Source organism: Ziziphus jujuba, chromosome 7 (assembly GCF_031755915.1).
Source record: "Ziziphus jujuba cultivar Dongzao chromosome 7, ASM3175591v1".
NCBI lineage: Eukaryota > Viridiplantae > Streptophyta > Magnoliopsida > Rosales > Rhamnaceae > Ziziphus > Ziziphus jujuba.
Genome location: NC_083385.1, coordinates 2,372,208 through 2,393,888, shown reverse-complemented (window position 1 = coordinate 2,393,888; position 21,681 = coordinate 2,372,208). Strand labels below are relative to the sequence as shown.

At 36.3% G+C, this 21,681-nt stretch overlaps 2 protein-coding genes and 1 pseudogene across 2 annotated transcripts; all 3 read right to left on the bottom strand.

Annotated features, from left to right (window-relative positions):
* Positions 1-8,724: 8,724 nt before the first annotated feature.
* LOC107423773 (cathecol O-methyltransferase 1-like) lies at positions 8,725-11,699 on the bottom strand (annotated as a pseudogene).
* A 2,851-nt stretch (positions 11,700-14,550) lies between these two features.
* LOC107418659 (cathecol O-methyltransferase 1) lies at positions 14,551-16,494 on the bottom strand. The gene is made up of 4 exons (XM_016027358.4): positions 15,905-16,494; positions 15,254-15,564; positions 15,039-15,103; positions 14,551-14,949 (listed from the first exon to the last, which is right to left on the bottom strand). Exons 1-4 carry the CDS (start codon positions 16,351-16,353, stop codon positions 14,653-14,655), a joined length of 1,122 nt encoding a protein of 373 aa, XP_015882844.3. The 5' UTR covers positions 16,354-16,494; the 3' UTR covers positions 14,551-14,652.
* A 2,768-nt stretch (positions 16,495-19,262) lies between these two features.
* On the bottom strand, positions 19,263-21,307 carry LOC107418646 (caffeic acid 3-O-methyltransferase-like). The gene is made up of 5 exons (XM_060819245.1): positions 20,792-21,307; positions 20,616-20,693; positions 19,901-20,217; positions 19,695-19,759; positions 19,263-19,559 (listed from the first exon to the last, which is right to left on the bottom strand). Exons 1-5 carry the CDS (start codon positions 21,253-21,255, stop codon positions 19,263-19,265), a joined length of 1,221 nt encoding a protein of 406 aa, XP_060675228.1. The 5' UTR covers positions 21,256-21,307.
* Between the last annotated feature and the right edge of the window lie 374 nt (positions 21,308-21,681).

Genomic DNA, 21,681 nt, shown 5'->3' with positions numbered 1-21,681 from the left:
TCTACCTCGACTCGATCTTGCAGACGGCTGGACTGATCCCGAAGAAACTCCTACTGGCTGACTCCCCTGGGAACTCTGTCCTGGAAATATCCCCGTACGCTGTGTCCGTCGACCTGCTTCTAGCACACTGCTGCTACCATAAGGGCAATCCCTCCTTATGTGACCTGGCTGCCCACACCGAAAGCAGAACCCATCCATCTGACATTGCCCAGAATGATTCCCCCTACAAAGTGGACAAATCCGCGGAGAACCAATGCGTGACTGCTGATACGAGCTTGCTTCCACACTGATCGAATGGCGAGCTGGCTGGGGCATGCGATAACTATCTCTCCTCTGGAATCTGCCTCGTGGGCTTAACCCATCACTGTCTGAGCCTGAGCTATGGCTCTTCTTAGCTGCCCCCTGTCGAGGTACTCCGCTATACGAACCTTCGAATGATCTGCGCCTCGCGGGTCTGTGTATCTCCTCCTGTCTCTCTAGCTCAAGCGCTGCATCCCTGGCGGACTGATAGGTGGGATGTACTGATCCAGAAAGGGTGTAGCTGATGCTCTCTTTCAATCCGTCTATGAACCTCACCTTCTTCGTGTGATCGTCGGGAATTAGGTGCATGTAGAATTCTGATAGTTCTCGGAATCTCCTCTCGTACTCTGTCACTGTCATGTTCCCCTGTCGTAGTTCTTCGAACTCTCTCCTTCTTGCTTCACGGTAGGCAGGAGGACAAAACTCAGTAGAGAAGGCCATCTTGAACTGATCCCACGTATGCCTTGCACGAACAACTGGGCTAACTTCTCGGGTGAAAAACGTTCTCGTACCGGTAGGAAGTGTGCCGACTTGGTGAGACGATCAATGATTACCCAAATGCCGTCGTACCTTCTAGGTGTGGAAGGAAGCTTGAATACGAAGTCCATGTTGAGTTCTTCCCACTTCCACACGGGAATCGGTAAAGGTTGGAGTAGTCCCGAAGGCTTCTGTCTTTCTGCTTTCACTTGTTGACAAATCAAACACTTTAATACGAAGTCTGCCACTTCTCTCTTCATACCAATCCACCAATAATACTTAACAAGCGTCCGGTACATCTTGGTACTTCCCGGATGCATCGCATACATCGAGCTATGCGCCTCCTCCAAAATCTCCTTCTTGAGTCCTGGGATATCCGGAACGCAAAGTCGTCCTTTATACACGAGGGCTCCATCCCTCCTTATGGAAAATTCCGGATCAAGACCTTCTTGTACCTTGCCCTTAATTGTCCTCAACTTAGGATCTTCCATTTGGGTCTCTACTATACGATCCACCAACACCGGTCGTACCTGGAAGCTAGCCATGAGAACTCCTGAAGGATGCATATGCATTAACACCCCCATCTTCTTCAACTCCACCATGAGAGGTAGTTGGATGACTTGAATGTGAGCAAGGGATCCAGTAGCCTTCCTACTCAAAGCATCTGCCACTACATTCGCCTAATAGTGACTTTAACTTCCCTCTTGTGCAACTTTCCTTCTCATGCCCACTAATTAAGGATAGTCAAATTGGTCCACGAGAACACGATCTACAAGTCTTGGTTATAGTCGAACGCTAACCATAAGGTGCTTCTAAAGCATGCATCCTTAAACCAACAACCAACTCTCGTAACTCGATCAGCAATTCAAAAGGTAAGATTAGAACTTAAGTCTAATTTCCTCAAATACTGGTATCACCAAGTTAAGGTTGAGATTAATTCACTTGTCTTCGATTACCCTCCTAGTACTTACAATTATAAAACCCTTGCTCCTCATTGATTAACCAATAGTCTTAACCTCGACAAACATCAATCTTTCTTTTAACTAAATTCATCAAGGTCATGAATAAAATTTCTCAACATCCAAATACCATTCTTGAAAACCCTAAGTTTCCCCCATTTCAAATAAATTCCATGAATCCACACCTCAAGCAATAAGGAATTTAAATCTTAATTCTAGCATCACCACCAATACTATGAACAAATCACTAGATCCTTAACCCATAAAAGTATTCCACACTTCTTAAATTCTAACTACGTCCCAAAAATCATACTCCTTATCATTGTAAATTATCACCAACAATATCAACCACCTTAAATAGATAAAACACCACCAATATGAACCTTAAATCTCCAAGGAAATAAGATATCAAGATCTTAGCTTCTAGAATGAAAATAACCATGCTTAATCATCTAACCATGCCTAAGGAATCATCCTCATCTCATTAACCTCATCAACCACCAAGTAGAACTTTAGTCGCTATCCGGAGCTTGCTTGATTCTCTAAACGCTATCGTACCTTCTCTTTGTGAATGATAGTTTAAGCACGAAATCCATGTTTACATCTCCCTACTTTACTTGTCGGTGACTTAAGTACCTTTATTCGGATCTTGCAACTTCCTTTATCGTGCCAAACCACCATGTCATCCAGTGAGCATTCCATACGTCTTGGTACCCTTAGGGTGTATCGCATACTTTGAATCGCGTGCTTCCTTTAAGATCTCCTTTTTGAACTCAACGATACCCTGCTTTGGATTCTCGACTGGCGATACTTAACCTTAAGTCGCTTTTGGAAAAACCATAACATAAAACAAATAATAAAATATATTTTTCAATATACCTAACTTGCATAGGCAATTGTTAAAACTCCACATTGAAATTCATATCTTAAAATCCATAGCATAAAATAAAATATGCACGCTTGTAATGGAGGTACGTACGACACCTTCTACATGTTACGTAATCCATGATTCCAACTGTCGCCGACACTCTGCTACCAATACAAACCAGGGTGGTTGCCTATATTGGCCGTCCAATTTCCCGGGCTCGTAGGCAACATGATCATGGGGCTAGCTCTACATGGACCACATTGGTTCGCCGCCTCCATATGGTGCAGTATAATATCAAACAATATAACATACAGATACATGTATGAACACAAACCAAAAATACTTGAATAAAACACCTTGAAAAGCATTTAAATTTTGATAATCGATCGGGAAAATATTTTGACGCCTTGAAATCGATCGACACACATCCTTAGGCAATCATCATTCTTCTCCATGAACGAAACGGATACCATTCACGATGATAAGCTTGACCTTCAAAAAGAAAACGCATCCTCGACCATCGACTAGGCCATAGGAATTTCCCGTTAGGCTAGATGATCCTAATTGACACCCTCGAAGATTAGAGTTATTCAAACTCGGGCAACGAATTTACTTCGAGACAAACAGAAAGAACGCTTTCACACGGGTAAAACGAGAGATTAAACACGGATAGGATGCACAACAATGCACAGTCCCTTAGGAATACTAGAACCTAGAGCTCTGATACCAACTGTCAGGACCCGTCCAGAATTCCTCCTCCGGAACCCTAGACAGCCCTGATCCCAGGGAAATACCACCGAACCTTCCAACGGAAAATCCGGCAGCACCTCCCCTAAGGGATTTACTTACCACAAATTTACCTGCACTGAAAACACACTTCAAAAATATCCCCTTATTCCTCCCACAAACTACAAATTGGTTCCACAAATTCCAGCACTTCAAAATACAGTAATCCAGTGCAAAATAAATACAACAAGAATGAAAGAAATAGTACAACCGCAATAAAGAAGAACAGGGTACTTCACGAAGTAAAACAGCGAGGAAGATCAAGTCCGCTCCGAGTGAACACCGACAACCTGGTACCTAGAGGAACGGAATTTAAGAGTGTGAGATGCTAATCATCTCAGTGAGCGACCCTACTACTATACCATATAATATCACAGTAATAAGTATAAATAATAATTATTTGGAAATAATATTTTCTCTCACAACCCTTACAATTCTCTCAGTTGGAAAGGTTCCCCTTTTAAAACAATTTCACAAAACCCTTTATCCATATTCCCCGAAAACCAAGACATCAATTAAATACCATAAGCGGTAACAATTATATTTTTAATTCCAATTCAGTTTCCAAACATTTTATTTTTTTAAAACACAGTTCTGAAAATCATTTGATGCACCCACTATATACCAGTGGCGCCAGAGTACCCAGCGTCCCGAGGTACTGCCAGACAGGAGGTTATAGAGAGAAACCGGCATACGGTCGCGTGGCGTCCCACTGCGCCGCTGCTAACCTGGTGTCCCGGCCAAAGGGGGGTGGCCGCCCTCTCCGATGGCATCCACAGGACACCCTCATAATATCAATCGCGCGCTACTCACACCCACCTGCGCGCTAATCACATCACCTGCGCGCTAATCACACCCACCTGCGCGCTAATCACAACCGTGTGCACACTAACCATATCACATATACCATATCACATAATCAGAACACCAGTACGTGCACGGTGCATCTAAAAATCATAAAATCCATAAATTTAAATCATAAAACAAATTTCACATTTTTCATAAGCATAGCGGGCATAATCCATCCGCTTGAACCGGGAAATTCTCCACAATTTCCTTATAATCCATACCATAAATTCCATGATTTTCAAATCCACCAACTTCCAAATCCATCAATTCAAATATCCACATTTTCCCAATAGCATAAATAATTTCTCGAAATATCATAATCAAATCTCATAATATTCCATGGGCATATTTTATAAAAATTGAAATCACCAATATAACCAAATATTTTCTTTGAAATATTTGAAAATCAAATCATGCCCAATTTACCATTAAAACCACACCAATTTCAAAATCCTCAAAACCATAAAATAATTCCACACGGCATAAATTTGTAGAATTCGCATTTTCTTAAATCCAATAAATTCATAAATAATTCTACAATAAATCCAATAAATATTTGGCACATAGAAATTAAATTCCAAATATTTAATTCACACATAATATATTCATCAATTAAATTCCCCAAAATTAATTTGAAGGTGGGTCACTCACCTTGTGCACGTATCTCAATCAAGATCCTCCGCAGGATCGACTCCGCTACTTGCACGTGCACCTAAAACATCCACAGTACCAAAACCACAAATATTAATATTTTATTCGGGTAATCCCCAAATGGGTACCCGGGGAGCGAACACCAAACGATAACTAAAATTTACGAATTATATACCGAATCGAAGCTCGAGTGATGCTAATCACAGATCCGGTCTTAATTTCCGATGATCGTACCCGACGGGGTTTGAATTTTATCGGGAAGCTTTTCGGGTTTCGGCTCCGCAATTCTCCCAAACCGTCGCGAATTGGCGGAAACGGAAGTCGGATTTGGGTTCAGGAGGTCGAACACTGCGGACTGGAGCTGGCCGGAATTTTCGGGTACTCGCCGGAACAGTAATTTCCGGCGGGCCGCCACGTCACCGGCAACCGTCGCCGGAACAGTAATTTCCGACGGTGGCCGTTTGCTGTGAAATTTTGCAGATTTGTAGATCGTGAGGAGAGCAATCCAACGGGACCGACGGTGAGTAAAACGGAGGTCGGACGGCGGAGAAATCACCGTTTGAAGATTTTCGACCCCTCGCCGGAAAACGCTCCGATCCCGGCGCGTCGGTGGTCCGATGGCCGTGATTTTTGGTGGGTAGGCCGGACTTGAGGAGAGGATGCTGGGTGTATGGCGCGTGTACTGTATATCGGCCGGAATAGTGCCGATTCGCGGTGGCCGGCGGTGGAGGGGGAAAAATCGCCGCCAAACTTCGGACGTCCGATCCGGGCGCGTCCGGCGGCCGTTCGCCGTGAAATTTGGAGGTTTTGTCGGAAATGAGGTGGGCAAGCTTTTTGTCCCGCGCGTGTACAGTAACTCGGCCGGAACAGTGGAAAACTCCGGTGGCCGGCGGTGGCTCTCTCTCTCTCTTTCTCTCTCCTCTCTCTCTTTCTCTCTCTTCTCTCTCTTTCTCTCTCTTCCCCAAGAGTTTTTCAAAATTAAAACCCTGCGTGACACTGTTCATGCCACGTGGACCAATCAGAAACTGACACGTGGCGTTTCACTGTTCACCGACCCAAAAAAAATATTAAAATAATACGGTATCCGGTAAACTTCAAACGTCCATAACTTTTTAACCGGATGTCCGTTTTGAGCGTGCCGCTAGTCTGTGAACTCGTATCGACGAGCACTTCACAACCATGCATGAGTCAAAGCTCAATTCCCCATAAACAAAAAGTCAACTCCGGCACCCCTTGGACAGTTTGGACCGCAACTTGTTTCGTCCATAACTTTCAAACCGTAGCTCCGTTTTCGACGTGCTACCAGTCTACGAACTCGTGGCATCGTGCACTTCGCCACGGTACCCTAGTCATCTCGAAATTCCCACCGAGTCAAAAAGTCAACTTTTGACCCCTTTGGTCAACGGTCAACAGTCAACCTCGGTCAACGTGCACGGATTCCGGTGCGATTTGGGACGGGGTGTTACATCCTACACTCTCAAGAAATTACCACACCATAAAGCCAAATGACTTGTATGTACTAATACAACAAAAAGTAGCTTATATAGTATGAGGCGATGCATTATTTAAGGAATGCGTCACCACATAGATGAACAGGTGACACATTCTTTAACAAATGCGTCGTCATTTCTTTTTTTTTTTTTTCAATTTTTTTGTTTAAACATTTAGAAACCCATAAAAAAATAAAATAAAAATAGGGCCATAATAAAAATTGAACCCAGGACCTACTACACTCTCAAGAAATCACCACACCACCAGGCTAAATGACTTGTATGTACTAATACAACAAAAACTAGCTTATATAGTGTTAGGCGACGCATTATTTAGATGCATTATTTAAATAATGAGTCACCAAATAGATGAATAGGTGATGCATTCCTCAACAAATACGTCAGCTTATATAGTGTTAGGCGACGCATTATTGAGATGCATTATTTAAATAATGAGTCGCCAAATAGATGAATAGGTTATGCATTCCTCAACAAATATGTCACCTAAAAAAAATAAAATCAAAATAGGACCATAATAATAATTGAACCCAGAACCTCCTACATTTTCAAGAAATCACCACACCACCAGACCAAATGACTTGTATGTACTAATATAACAAAAGCTAGCTAATATAGTATTAGGCGATGTATTATTTAAAGAATGCGTCGCCACATAGATGAACAGGCGAAGCATAAAAAAAAATGAACAGGTGAAGCATTCTTCAACAAATGCGTCGCTGTTTCTAAAAAAAAAATAAAATCAAAATAGGACCACAACAAGAATTGAACTCAGGACCTCCTACACTCTCAAGAAATCACCATACCACCAGGCTAAATGACTGATATATACCAATACAACAAAAACTAGCTTATATAGTGTTAGGCGAAGCATTATTTAAAGAATGCGTCGCCAAATAGATGAACAGGCGATGCATCAAAAAATGCGTCGCCTTTTCCTTTTTTTTTTTTTCAATCTTTTTGTTTAAACATTTATAAACCCATAAAAAAAATAAAATCACAATAGGACCATAATAAGAATTGCACCTAGGACCTCTTACACTTTCAAGAAATCACTACACTACCAGGCCCAATGACTTGTATGTACTAATACAAAAAAAGCTAGCTAATATAGTGTTAGGCGATGGCGACGCATTCTTCAACAAATGAGTCGCTGTTTCTTTTTTTTTTTTTTTATTCAATTTTTTTGTTTAAACATTTAGAAACCCATAAAAAAAATAAAATCAAAATAGGGCTATAACAAGAATTGAACCCAAGACCTCCTACATTCTCAAGAAATCACCACACCACCAAGCCAAATGACTTGCATGTACTATTATAACAAAAACTAGCTAATATAATGTTAGCTGACGCATTATTTAAAGAATGCGTCGCCAAATAGATGACGCATTCCTCAACAAATGCATCACGTTTTCTTCTTTCTTTCTTTCAATTTTTTTGTTTAAACATTTAGAAACCCATAAAAAAAATAAAACCAAAATAGGATCATAACAAGAATTGAACCCAAGACCTCCTACACTCTCAAAAAATCACCACACCACCAGGCCAAATCATTTGGATGTAATAATACAACAAGAACTAGCTAATATAGTTTTAGGCGACGTAGTCTTTTAAGAAAGAGTCATTAAATAGACGAAAAGGCGACTCGTTTGTTAACAACTGCATCGCCGTTTCACCCACCCAATTTTTAACTTTTTTTTCAATTTGAAAGTTGTTTTTAGTAATTTTTTAATTTTGCAGGTACGCTTTTTTTTTTTTTTTTTAAATTTGTACATGAGTAATCAACAAAACTAATTAAAAATATAAAAAAAAATGGAATAGGCGACGCGTTTTAATGGAATTACATCTCCTGTTCCTTCAATTATTATTTTTTTTAAAAAAAAAAAGCAATTTAATAGATTTTCAATTTTTAAAAACAAGTAAACTATCATTGACCACAAACACATGAAAGTTAAGCTGTAACACCCCGTCCCAAACTACATCGGAATTTTTACACGTTGACCGAGGTTGACCGTTGACCGAGTCGGTCAAAAGTTGACCTTTTGTTCCAGTTGAAATTTCTAGTTGACCGTGGTACCATGGTGAAGTCCATGATGCCCCGAGTTCGTAGACTGGTAGCACGTCGAAAACGGAGTTACGGTTCGAAAGTTATGGGCAAAACAAGTCGAGGTGCAAACTATCCAAAAGGTGCCGGGAGTTGACTTTTTATCATTGTAGAATTTTGTTTTGACTTTCATATGGTTGTAAAGTACTCGTTGATACGAGTTCATAGACTAGCAGCACGCTTAAATTGGGCATCTGGTTAAAAAGTTATTGACACGTGAAGTTTCCCGAATACCGTAATATTTTATTATATCTGGCTTAAGTGCACAGTGACGCCACATGTCGACACCTAAGTGGTCCACGTGGGTGAACAGTGTCACCCCATGGTGGCTTTTATTTGGCAAAACGATGGGGGAGGAGAGAGAAAAAGAGAGAGGAGAGAGAGAGGGAGAGAGAAAATCGCCAGCCACGGGAGTTGTCAAATTTTTCGGCCGATTCTTGCTACACGCCCGGCCAAACCCCAAAATTTCACAGCCAATCGACCGGCGACGCGCCCGGATCGGGGCTTTTTCCGCCGACGATGCCGATTCCTTTAACCGCCGAGATCTCCACATTCCGGCCTCCATTATTGTCACCGCTGGTACCATTGAGACCCTCTCCCTTCAAGCTACAAAACCTCCAAAAATCTCGGCCATCAGCCGCCGCACGCGCCGTCTGCGGCGACGATTGCCGGTGACTGTGATGGCTCGCCGGAGAAATCCCTATTCCGATGAGTACCCAGTCCCGTCTCTGGTCCTTCTCCACTAATTTCGACCCCCTGAATCCAAATCCGGTGTCCTTTTCCTCCAATTCGTGACGGTTTGAGAGAATCGAAGAGTTGAATGCCGAAAGCTTTTCGGCGAGATTCTGGCCACCTCAGGTTCGATCTCCGGGAAGTAAGACAAGATTCATGATGCTCGTCACTCAAACTTCGATTCGGTATATTACTCGTCAATTTTAGTTGTCGTTTGTGTTCGCTCCTCGGGTACCCATTTGGGTGTTACTCGATTAAAATATTAATATATTTGTTTTGATGTATTGTGGATGTTTTAGGTGCACATGTGGGTAGTGGAGTTGATCCTACGGAGGATCTTGATTGATATACGTGCTTAAGGTGAGTGACGCACTTTTAAAAATATTTTGGGATAATTAATTATATTTATTTGCTGTTAAATTGATATATGGAATTATGCTCATGTGGTGGAAATTTAATTATAATTGTGGAAAATATTATTTTATAAGTACATATATGTTTATTGTGCTAAACGGAATTTTGGATTATTCAGAAATCCCGATTTTTATTATTGAGATTTAATTGTATTTATTACACATGAGCAAAGTATTTTCATTAATTAATTCTATTTGGATTTTAATATTATTTTTGAGCATGATTGGTTTAAATTGGTGGTTTTAAATTTGATAATTATGCCCGTGGAATATTATTTGATGGATTTTGTGATTCGAGAAAAATTATTTGTATATTGTTATCGATGGTTTCGTACCGGAAATGTTAAAGGAAAATGTAGGATGGTGAATTTGAAAAATGGTATATTTTCCACGGTGATTTTTGAAAAATCGGTACGGTAATAATTAATTTAAGAACATCCATTTGAGAGGGCTAGGAATTCTTGTTTGCTCCTCTCTTTTCCTTCAGGGGTTTGAGCCATCATAAGAACATCCATTTGAGAGGTGCTCTTCACAGCAGTGTTAGTGAAGAAGCTCCTCCACAACAATCAGCTTTCCATTGTCTGGAATGGCCTTGTGGCAATTCTTCAACAGCTTTATGCAGTTCTCATCATTCCAATCATGAAGTATCCACTACAAAATTATTCACCAATATACTTAATAGCATTTCCAATGGAAAAAATTAAGACAAATTAAATGGAATAAACGGATATATATGTCTCAGCTATTGTTTCAGAAAATACCTTCATGAAAATGGCATCTCCACTTGGGACACCAGCAAACATGTCTCCACCTACATGTTCTACACCTGCAACGTATACATAGTTTAGTGTGAAATATAATAAACAACAAACTATCAAAGGGCGCTCTATTCAATTCAGGATCCAATTAAAACTATAGATCAATGATAAAATAAGAACTTGTATTCTAGCCTTTAGCAGATTCAAGAGAAACATATTATTATCCACCCAAAAAAAAAAAAAAAAAAGATTCAAAAGAAACAAGATCGAAGATTGAGCTAATTAATAAGCTAACATCATATACCTGGAAAAGAAGCAGCATGTTTTATAACATGAGGCAAGTCAAAGTTAATACCCTTGATGTGTGTGTATGTGGAAGTGATTAATTTAAGGTTCACTCCCAAACCACCACCAACATCAACCAGTTGCTTAAGAGGTTCAAAACCCCTGTACAATTCAAGGATCTTTTTCATAACGACAGTGCTATGATTGCACATAGCAGCGTTAAAAACCTTACTAAACTTGAGGTCCAAGTCAAGGTATTCAAAAGCGTGCGTTCCATGAGCTCTGGTAAAGGGCAGTCCTCCATGGAGAATGGCTTCTTTCAGTTGTGACCTACATATTAGCAAGTTATAATAGTCGGAAGAGTTCCTTTTTTTTTTTTTTCTTTTTTTTTCTTTTTTAATTATTTATATCAAGTGTAGGAATAAAAGAAATTACTAAATTAATTAGAAAACAGAGAGAGAGAGAGAGAGACCAGCTTGTTAAGAAGACATTGTCTTGTACGAGTGCCATATAAGGGCCTAAGGAAACGCCATCATTGTCGGTGACAAAGAATTTGGAGACAGGAGAGAGACCGTATAGCCTCTGGAAATTAGACCCATTAGCATTAAGGTGGTGGTCATGTGCAACCAAAGAGCAGGTAAGAACAGAGTGGGAGGCCAGGAGCCTGAGAAGGCGGTCGAGCATGGCGGGTGCGTCAGGGTTGGTGGTGGGCATGTGAGCTGCAATCTCTGACGGAGAGAGCTTGGCCTCCTGACCTGCTTTGGCTATGATATCAAATATGCCAAGCTCGATTGCACATTGCATGGACATGGACAGTACAGAGGACATAGCCAGTTGCATTGCGTATGAGAAACTTTCTACTCCTTCTTCTTCCCTCCTAATTTCCACTGCATCATAGAGTTCTCTCTGGTTTTCTACTTCCGCTGAGGATGCCATTTGAACTCACTGAGGGACTCTTTTTTTCTTTTGTTTTTGTTTTAGGGTGAATTCCAGTCTTATCTGCTGAGACCTTTTATATACAGAAATCTGAATGAGTTATTAATAATATAATAATAATAATTCCCAAAAAAAAAAAAAAAAAAAAAAACACGTGCTTTCTTTTTATTTATTTATATTGAATGGCCATCCCGTGCTTACACGACATGTTTTTTATTCACGCCATTTGTCGACCGCCTCAAATTTTAGACAGTGCTGCGATCATCGATCGGTTTAATTAAGCAAAAGTTTATAACAAAGGAATCAAATCAATTTAATAATAATAAAGATTAATATATTTATTAATTGAGCTTATTTGCAAACGTGCTTCTTGAGGTTGATATCATTTAATAATAAAATTTAAATATATGTAAGTGACTACTCTACTAGGTTAGGTTAAAGTGTTTCATTGGTGCAAGTAACACTGGAATGCTTGGCGTGTTTGTTCCAGTTTCCATACCTAATTATGTTCCTTTCTTCCTCTCACTTTTTTTTTTTCTTTTTCCAAATAATGTAATGATTTTATACCTTTTTTTTTTTTTTTATAAATAATTTTATACCTATTTCATGTAGATAAATTATTTAAATTGTATGGAGCTTGCAAATTCATAATTGTAATAAATAATTAGCATCAATTACATTTTAATACTATATACTTTAGCCAGACTGTATATTGTACTTTCAACTTTAAAAACATTTTACATCGTATTTATAATTTAAAATTTATTTCATAGTTGTTCAAATTTTAAATTAATTTCTATATTGAATTAATCAAAGTTTAAATTTAAAAAAAATGATTGATTTTCTAATTTTACAAACAAGATTAAAAAAATTAATTAAAAAGAAAATTAATCGATTTTTTTTTTCAATTTTTAAGCTTTTTGTAAACCAAGTTGGAAATTAAAGTAATGCAAATAAATTGTGAACTGAGAATTCAATGTGAAAAATTTTAAATTTGAAAATTAAATTCACAATCTGAACAAAATATTAGATACTAAAAGGCTATTAACTCAAATATATATATATATATATATATATTTTTTTTTTATGGAAGGGCAATTAGTGGTTAGAGAACTCATCATTGAGGCCTATTAAGTCCCAAAAAGAGTTACTTCGTCCAAGGGAAGTAAGGACAGCATGATGGGCCATTTAAATGGGGATGCGAGAGGTCTGAAGTCACAGGGTATTGCCGTATGGGTGGGAAGGGAGTGGGGTAGAGATTTATTTATCTATTTACCTTGGAAATATCGTTTTTATTATAAACCAAAAGAAGCAAACAAAAAACATTGCGAGAGGTCTGAAATAACAGGGTATGGCCGTATGGGTGGGAAGGGATTGGGGAAGAGATTTATTTATCTATTTTCCTTGGAATATGGTTTTTATTATAAACCAAAAGAAGCAAACATAAAAAATTGCTTGCCTAGACTCAGGATCTAGCCTCATGCCTCTCTCTTGATTCATAATGTGTCTACAAAATAAGGAGAAATTTGATGCAGGATTAAAACAACCCATTACGATATGTTTAGCAGCACATTGACAAGAGAGGCGAGCAAGTATTTGGATTCTCTACGAAACCAGCTAAAAGAAACAGAATTAAAGCAAGATCATAGTTTCAAATTGCAATTTATAAAAACTTCAGCTGAGCAGTGCAAAGAGAACTTCTCGGTATAAGTGGCGTAGATTACTTTGGGTCTGGGAGAAAGTGAGAAGGAAGGACAATATAATAAAATGGAAAACAAGAGACGAAAAACGGCATTCATAAAAAAAATAAATAAATAAATAAAATTTTAACAATTATTATTATTATACATTTTGTTTATATCAAAATGAGTGCAGGCTCTCTCTTATTTAACATCATTTATAGGGATGTCAACGAGGCGGGGCGGGCCGATTTTTAAAATCCCATCTCCGTATCCGCGGAAAATTTTATATCCCATTTCCGTAATTTTTTTGGTTTTTTAGATGCGGGGGCGGGATCGGAGATTTTGCGGGGCGGAGATGGGACGTGACGGTTTTTCCTATTTTGTTTTTTAATTGATATTTTTTTAAAAAATTTATATAAAAAAATTATTTTATGATTAAAATATAAAGAAAATGACTACAATATAATAAAAATATAATTAAATACATCAAGGAACAAATTTATAATTATAATAAAATACATATTTAAAAAAATAAATGAAAAGAAAAGAAGAAAATTATTTTACATAAATAAAATTTTGTAAAAAAAAAAAAATAATAAATAAATATATATATATATATATATATTGGAGCGGATTCGGGACGGGGTTATTATTCCCCGTCTCCGACTCGGTTTTTAGGCATTTGTCCCAAGTTCGCCTCGCATCTTCGAATTTTCGGGAAAAAACCTCCCCATTAGGGACGGTGCACCGCGGGTATTGGAGGGGTAAATTTTTTTCGGTTAAATTTTTATTTTTAATTTTTTATTTATGAAATTTGATAAAAGCTAATTTAACATCATATGTACATACAAATATGCATAAGGCTCTCTTCCCGCCGGGTCCCCAAAGCCCCTCTGCCCAGTTGATGAGCCCTATTATGAGGAAGATTTGCTCATCTAATGTCATGATAATAAAGCCCATCAGGCCCATATATCATCCAGAATACTGGAACACTCTAGGCCCATGTACATATTACTTTCCTCGGACCGAAAGCCTTTTTTTTTTTTTTTGTTTTTTGTTTTTTTTGGTATATTGTTAACTTATTACCTTTAGCACCAAGCAATTTGGATGACAGTCACTTTGTAATAGTACTTGGAAGGGAAAGGCCAAGTAATTTTGAAAAGTAAACTGCAAGTGATGTAAATGAGCAAATTTTTATTTCAGTCCACTTTTATCAAGTTTTTGTTCTTTTCCCAAAGAAAGCCCAAAGAAAGCACATTTCAAATCTGATGCCACTAAATCAAAAGGATAAATAAAGCAAATTTTAGGTAGGCTTTTGGTAAATTACAACCACCTCATCATCAGCTATTTGAAAAACTCCATAACCCAGAAATTACAGACAGAACATTCAAATCTGATGCCATTGAACCCAGCAGCATTTGCCAGGGCCAGGAATTCTTGTTGGCTTCTTTCTTTCCCTCCAGGGTTTTGTGTCATCATAAGCACATCAATCTGAGAGGTGGTCTTCACAGCACTGCTAGTCTCTGCCACAACTGGAAGAAGTGCTTCCACAACAATTACTTTTCCATTGTCTGGTATAGCCTTGTAGCAATTTTTCAACAGCTTTAAGCACTTCTCATCACTCCAATCATGAAGTATCCACTACAAAAATTATATGTCAAAATTCCATTAGAATTCATACAAATCAAATAAAAATAAAGAAAATAACAACAAAAACTTCAGAAACTTGCCTTCATAAAAATGGCGTCCCCGCTAGGAACACTCGAAAACATATCTCCTCCTACATGTTCCACACCTACAAAATATATATATATATATATATATATATGTATGTATGTATGTATCATTGTCTCAAGTAATCTATATATACACTATATATACGCAATAAGCTATATATATATATATATATATATATAGGTTTAAGATTTAGAATCAAAATTAATACCTGGATAAGCAGGGGCATGCTTTATAACATGAGGCAAGTCAAAATTAATAGCCTTGATATTTGGGTATTTCGAAGTGATCAATCTAAGGGTCACTCCTAGGCCACCACCAACATCAACAAGTTGTTCAAGGGACTCAAAGCCTTTGTACAGATCCAGAATCTTTTTGATAACAATAGTAGTATGATTGTACATAGCAGTGTTGAAAACCTGATTAAACCTGTGATCCAAGCCTGGATACTCAAAGGCGTGCGCTCCGTGAACCCTGTTAAAAGGAATTCCTCCTTCAAGAACTGCATCTTTTAGTTGAGACCTACATTTGAATAATGTAACATTATATTGGATTTAGGAACATAATAAATGATTTGCCTAGCATAACTGAATCTAGAAAAACATTTTAGGATATATGATTTTGACCAAGAAAGTAATTAATTGATCTCTTTCCTATCTATTGAGGGGTTAAACAGAGGACCTTCTAACTATTAAAGAGGCTTGATTGTGTGGGTTGGACATATATTATTTTTCTCACACTATGAAATATGTGATTTGGGGACATGGAATGTATTATTAAAATGTTACTTTTGGTCACGAAAAGTACAAGAAAAGCATCGGAAAAAAGAAAAAAAAGAAAAAAAAAAAAAAGGAAAACAGACCAGCTGGTCAAGAAGACATTATCTTGTATGAGTGCCATCAAGGGGCCCAAGGAAACACCATCTTTGTTGGTGACAAAGAACTTGGACGCTGGAGCAAGACTGTATAGCCTCTCAAAAGACCCATTATCATCAGCAACAACAGAGCAACTGAGCAGAGAGTGGCTGGCCAAGAGCCTCAGGATGCGATCCAGCATAATGGGTGCCTCGGGGTTTTTGGTGGGCATCTGGGCTGCAATTTCCGAGGAAGAGAGCTTGGACCCTGGACCTGCTTTGGCTATGACATCAAAAACTCCGAGCTCAGTTGCGGATTGCATGGACATGGATAATACAGAAGACATGACGATCTGCATGGCATAACAGAAGCTTTCTTCTTCTTCTTTCCTTCTTTCCTTCTCATCATGGACTTTCGGATGCTGATTGTTTTCTACTTCCAGCAGTGAGGACGCCATTAGAATTCAGATTCAGAGAGCTTTAAGCTTTTAGTCTGTGCTGAAACTTTATATGATGGATTGCTGTATTATGAACCTGATAGTTTTATGTGTAGAAAATCAATGATTGGAAGAAGCCAAAAGTGGCCCCAACTTAGGCAAAAAGGTGAAAACCAAATAAAAAATAGAAGTATTAAGGGTAAAATGTATCCTTATAACATCATTGCTCTCATCTCATTGGCTCTTCCAATCTAATGACAATTTCCAACCACTTGACTGTCCACCAATAAGTTAATTTTTCCAAATAAAAAATGGGTGGAAAAAAAATTATTAATCACGCTTATTATAAGAATTACTTAATGAAGGTTGATTACATAAGGAAATTTTAATACATATGGAATAATATTACAATTTTGCCATCCTCATTTATTAAACCCCACTATATACTTCTAGCATAATATATATCAATAAATCCAATTAAATATATGTAGTTCGTTGGATGGATTAGGATTCTACCAAAAACTAATAATTTGGTTTTCTACTGTTTGGCTCAGAGATTAAAGAAAGTTTCCACTCTATCATTTTTCAATCTTTTTGAACAATCAGCAGCTGTATCATTAATTATAGATTACTTTTTCGACAATGATAGAAAGTGAAGCTAACTTGATATGACATATACAGAAACATAAAAGAGTTGTTTTTTTTTTTTTTTTTTTTTTTTTGCTACAACAGTTGTTGGAACAAGTAATCACATCTAACAACTACTTCTTAATTAAAAACACTTTCCTTTATTAAGTAATTTGGTGAAAATAGTTCGAGTTTAAGGGCTATATATATATATATATATACCATTCAATTTTTATGGAAATTAACAAAACAACGAAATAAATTTGTATTTTTAAATCATAAATATATTAATTTAATTATTCAATCATATATTACAAAGAAGACATATACAATAATATACGTCTGTCCAGGAATTTTTTGCTTTCTGAATAATATACTTATGTCCAGGAATCTTTTACTTTCTGATAATGTTTTTTTTTGTTTCCCATGTATAAGAATACTAATCTTGCTTTCTGCTGTGTCCACTAGTATATACAGAATCACGTCGGTTCTGAAATTTGACAAATAATACCTCTTTTTATTTTTTTATTTTTTTATATTTTTTTATCTATATATATATATATATATGCATAAGCCTTTTTCACTTGTTTCGATTTACAAATATAAAGTAAATCATATAATAATTTTTGAATATAAAGCTATTATATGACGAAAATATAGCATTTCTATTTTTTTTTAATATACCGGGAAAGAAAAAAAAAAATGCAAGTAAAGCACTTAATTTTTTAGGATGCATTTTAATTTTTTATGGTAAAAAAGGAAAAAAAAAAAAAAAAGAAGAAGAAGAAGAAGAAGAAAACATAACCAAAGAAAACAAATAGAAAAGTAAATAGTGAAGATTGGAAATATAAAACCTAATTTATGGTAAAAACAAAACAAAGAAATATACCAATAAAAACTTCATAATTATGTTGTTTATTGAAAAGAGCGAAAGCACATAAACAAAATTGTAAGTTACACAATTATAAAGAAGATGAAAGATTTTTTTTCTTTTTTAATTTCTTTTAATAAGAGAAAATTTCCTGAAGAGCTAGTAATTTTGTCTTAGGCTAGTTAAGTTTGAATAAAATATCTATTTTCTTTTTCAGCCAATAATTTTCCATAAAATAAGATATAAATACATTTTTATAAAGTAGTTTTGCGTACGATGATTTTTATTATGCATTATTATATATGTTACATTAGTCCTATTCGACCATATTTAATTGTGATATGAGTTTCAAGAATAATAACATAAAAATCTTGTTGAGTAATATACTCTATTTAATTTTTCAAAAAAAAAAAAATACTCATCTAATATTTATATATTTTTTGAATCCTTTATCTTCAAATTTTATATTCATTAATTTTGGTAAAAATAAATTTATTCTAGAAAACTAGTTAAATAAACAAAAATACATATATATGTATATATATATGTTGTACACTCTTAGGGCCATCCTTGCATAGAATATATAACTTGCATTATCGACAATATATGTTATTTCAACCTTTTTCATTATTTAATTACGGAATTGCCATTCATCCTAATTGCTACCATTCTTTTATCTCTACCCTTCTTGTTGAATCTAAGGTGTAGTTGTCGTTGTTGTTTTATTTTGTTTTTTAGGATAGTTGCAGGCTTGAAGCTGAGTTGTTGAAGTTGAAAATCAGAGCTAGGCGAATAAAATAGAGTAAAAGATGGATGGCAATTTTGTAACAAAATAGAGTTAAATGATTTAAGACTGTTTTTTTCCTGCTAATTTCATCCATCTTTCAGAGATTTAATTTTATTACAATTTAATCCATCTATACAAAAAAATATTATCAACCTTCCAATAGATTTCAAAAATTTATTATCTCATTCTTTTAATATTTCATTCATGCTATTCAAAATAATGCTGTTTATACAAAAAATTGACTAGTTTTCTTGTTAATTAATTAATCAAATTTTCTCTCATTTTATTTATAAATTAAGAAAACTAATCAATTTTTTTAGTTTATTAATTTTCTATTAGTCAATTTAAAAATCAAACTGGTATGAAATAAATTATAAAATAAAAGTTTGATGTGAAACGTTTTAAATTTGAAAAACAAATAGATAATCTAATTGAAGTACGGATATTAAAGAGCAATTAAACATTTTTTGTTTTGAAAAGAGATAAAGAATGATGTGTAAATTGAAAAAAGGGAGAGACCGATGGTAGCATATAGCTCACAAGCAACTTACTTTTATTTTAGTTTGAATTTTCTTAATCTTATTATGGTTTAAACTTGGAAAGAAGCATTAACTTCAATTACAAAGAGCAAAGCAAGAAATTAAATTACTTGAAGAACTCCATAACCCAGGAGGACGAGACATTGCATTCAAATCTGACGCCACTAAATCCAGAAGCAGTAGCCAGGGCAAGGAATTCTTGTTTGGTCCTCTCCTTCCCTCCTGGGTTTTGAGTCATCATAATCACATTGGCTTGGGAGATGCTTTTCACTTCAGCACTTGTCTCTGGCATTACGGGAAAAATTGCATCGACAATGATCACTTTCCCCTCTTCTGGAATAGCTTTGTAGCAGTTTTTCAACAATTTTATACATTTTTCATCGTTCCAATTATGAAGAATCCACTACACATAATTAATAAAAGTAATATTTCATTCTAGGGAACTCTCAACAAATCAAATATATATGAGAAAGAATAGAATATAAATTATATAATGCTTAATTTGTTGGAAAATTTTGCAAAACTATACCATTATTACCTTCATGAAAATGGCATCCCCGCTTGGAACACTCACAAACATATCTCCTTCTACATGTTTCACACCTGCAACAATATAACAATATATATACGTATATTTGTTTATGTATTTATATGTATAATTAAATTTATCTTCATTTAATCACTACATATATGGGATTGAAAAAAAAAAAGTTTATTGATAGAGTGGTAAAACAAAAGACATACCTGGATAAGAAGGGGCATGTTTGATGACATGAGGCAAGTCAAAATTAATGCCCTTGATGTGTGGGTAGGTGGAAGTGATATTCTTAAGGGTCACCCCAAGACCACCACCAACATCAACCAATTGTTTGATGGGCTCAAAACCCTTGTAAACCTCGAGTATCTGTTTTATAGTTATAGTAGTGTGATTGTACATTGCAGTGTTAAAAACCTGATTGAATCTGGAATCCACTCCAGGATACTCAAAGGGGTGCATTCCATAGACCCTGTTGAATGGTATTCCACCTTCAAGAATTGCATCTTTCAATTGGGACCTGTGTCTTGTGCAACATTAATTCTATCAGAATTAGATAAAATCTTTTATTATTATTTATTTAAAATAGATGTGTAGGTGATGGAATATTTATCCTTTTTTTTTTTTTTAACTAAACAATAAAGTTATTTTTTGGACGCTAACCGGATATGGTAAAAAAATAAATTAAACATAGGAGAAAGAATTGAGTTTAGAACCTAGATTTCTGTTAACAACAATCACACCACCAAAGCTGGTCTTAAATTAACTTTAACGGAAAATAGAGGTCAAACCTTAATGATTCAGATAATACGGAAAGTGTTAAGTTTGACGGTTTCTATTAATCCTAGTCATGACAAACTAATTAACTGGGAAATATGATCTACAAAGCTTGTTGAGCTTCGATCGGTCAAGCTAGTAGATTACGTGATTGTTAAACTAGAAGATGTGTTTGGACCATGAATCACTACGTGATTGTTAAGACAAACAATGGAATGATCGATTCTGATAAAATAAAAAAGAAAAGATCAATATTGAACATAAAAAGTAACCAATTTGTGCATGAACAACCCAAAGAGAGAGGGAAAAAAAAAAAAAAAGACAGCGCAGACCAGCATGCTAAAAAGACTTTATCTTGTGTGAGCGATATCAAGGGGCCCAATGAAACACCATCTTCGTTGGTGACAAAGAACCTGGACACTGGAGCAAGACTGTATAGCCTCTGCAACTGCAAAGAGCCATTAATATTATTATCGTTATCATCAGCAACCACAGAGCAGTTGAGGACAGAGTGGCAGGCCAAAAGCCTAAGGATGGAGTCCAGCATGGTGGGTGCGTTAGGGTTGTTGGTACCCAACTGGGCTGCAATCTCTGCTGGGGAAAGCTTTGCCCCTTCACCTGCTTTGCCTATGATATCGAATACGCCAAGCTCGATAGCGCATTGCAGTGACGTGGGCAGTGCAGAAGAACCCACCAGCTGCAATGCATAGGAGAAGCTTTCTTCTTCTTCCCTGGTGTCATGGTCATGGTCTCTTCGATTGTTTTCTATATCCAATGAGGATGCCATTAAAACTTAAAACTGATATTTACTCAAATATGCTTGGAAGAAGAGGAGGAGGAATTGCCAACGCCTTTAAGAGAATAAGATTAGTGGTGGGCGATATATTAAGCATATGTTGCTGTGGGGGTGGACTTTTCATATCGGAATGAGATCTTTCAACCACTTTCGTGGATTTTAGTTCTTTAGATTAACTTAAACATATAATTATAAGAAGGGAAACATTAAATTAATTATTAATTGAGATCATATCTTTGAAAAGCAATTGCATTCCACTATTAGTTAATACGCTTACATGATTAAGTGACATTCACGGATTATTTAACTTAATGATTTTGAAAGTTTCCGATTTTGAGGGAAAAATAATAATAAAAAAGGACAAAGTAGCCGAGGGTTTAAATGACTACAAAACAATTTAATTAACAAAGGAATTAA

Coding starts and splice junctions, on each gene's coding strand:
- LOC107418646 (XM_060819245.1), bottom strand. CDS start 21,255: ATGGCATCCTCATTGGATATAGAAAACAATCGAAGAGACCATGACCAT. Junction 20,218..20,615: donor TCTTCTAGTTTAACAATCAC/GTAATCTACTAG, acceptor ATGTTGCACAAG/ACACAGGTCCCAATTGAAAG. Junction 19,760..19,900: donor ACATGCCCCTTCTTATCCAG/GTATGTCTTTTG, acceptor ATATTGTTGCAG/GTGTGAAACATGTAGAAGGA.
- LOC107418659 (XM_016027358.4), bottom strand. CDS start 16,353: ATGGCGTCCTCACTGCTGGAAGTAGAAAACAATCAGCATCCGAAAGTC. Junction 15,565..15,904: donor AATGTCTTCTTGACCAGCTG/GTCTGTTTTCCT, acceptor ATTCAAATGTAG/GTCTCAACTAAAAGATGCAG. Junction 15,104..15,253: donor GCATGCCCCTGCTTATCCAG/GTATTAATTTTG, acceptor TATATTTTGTAG/GTGTGGAACATGTAGGAGGA.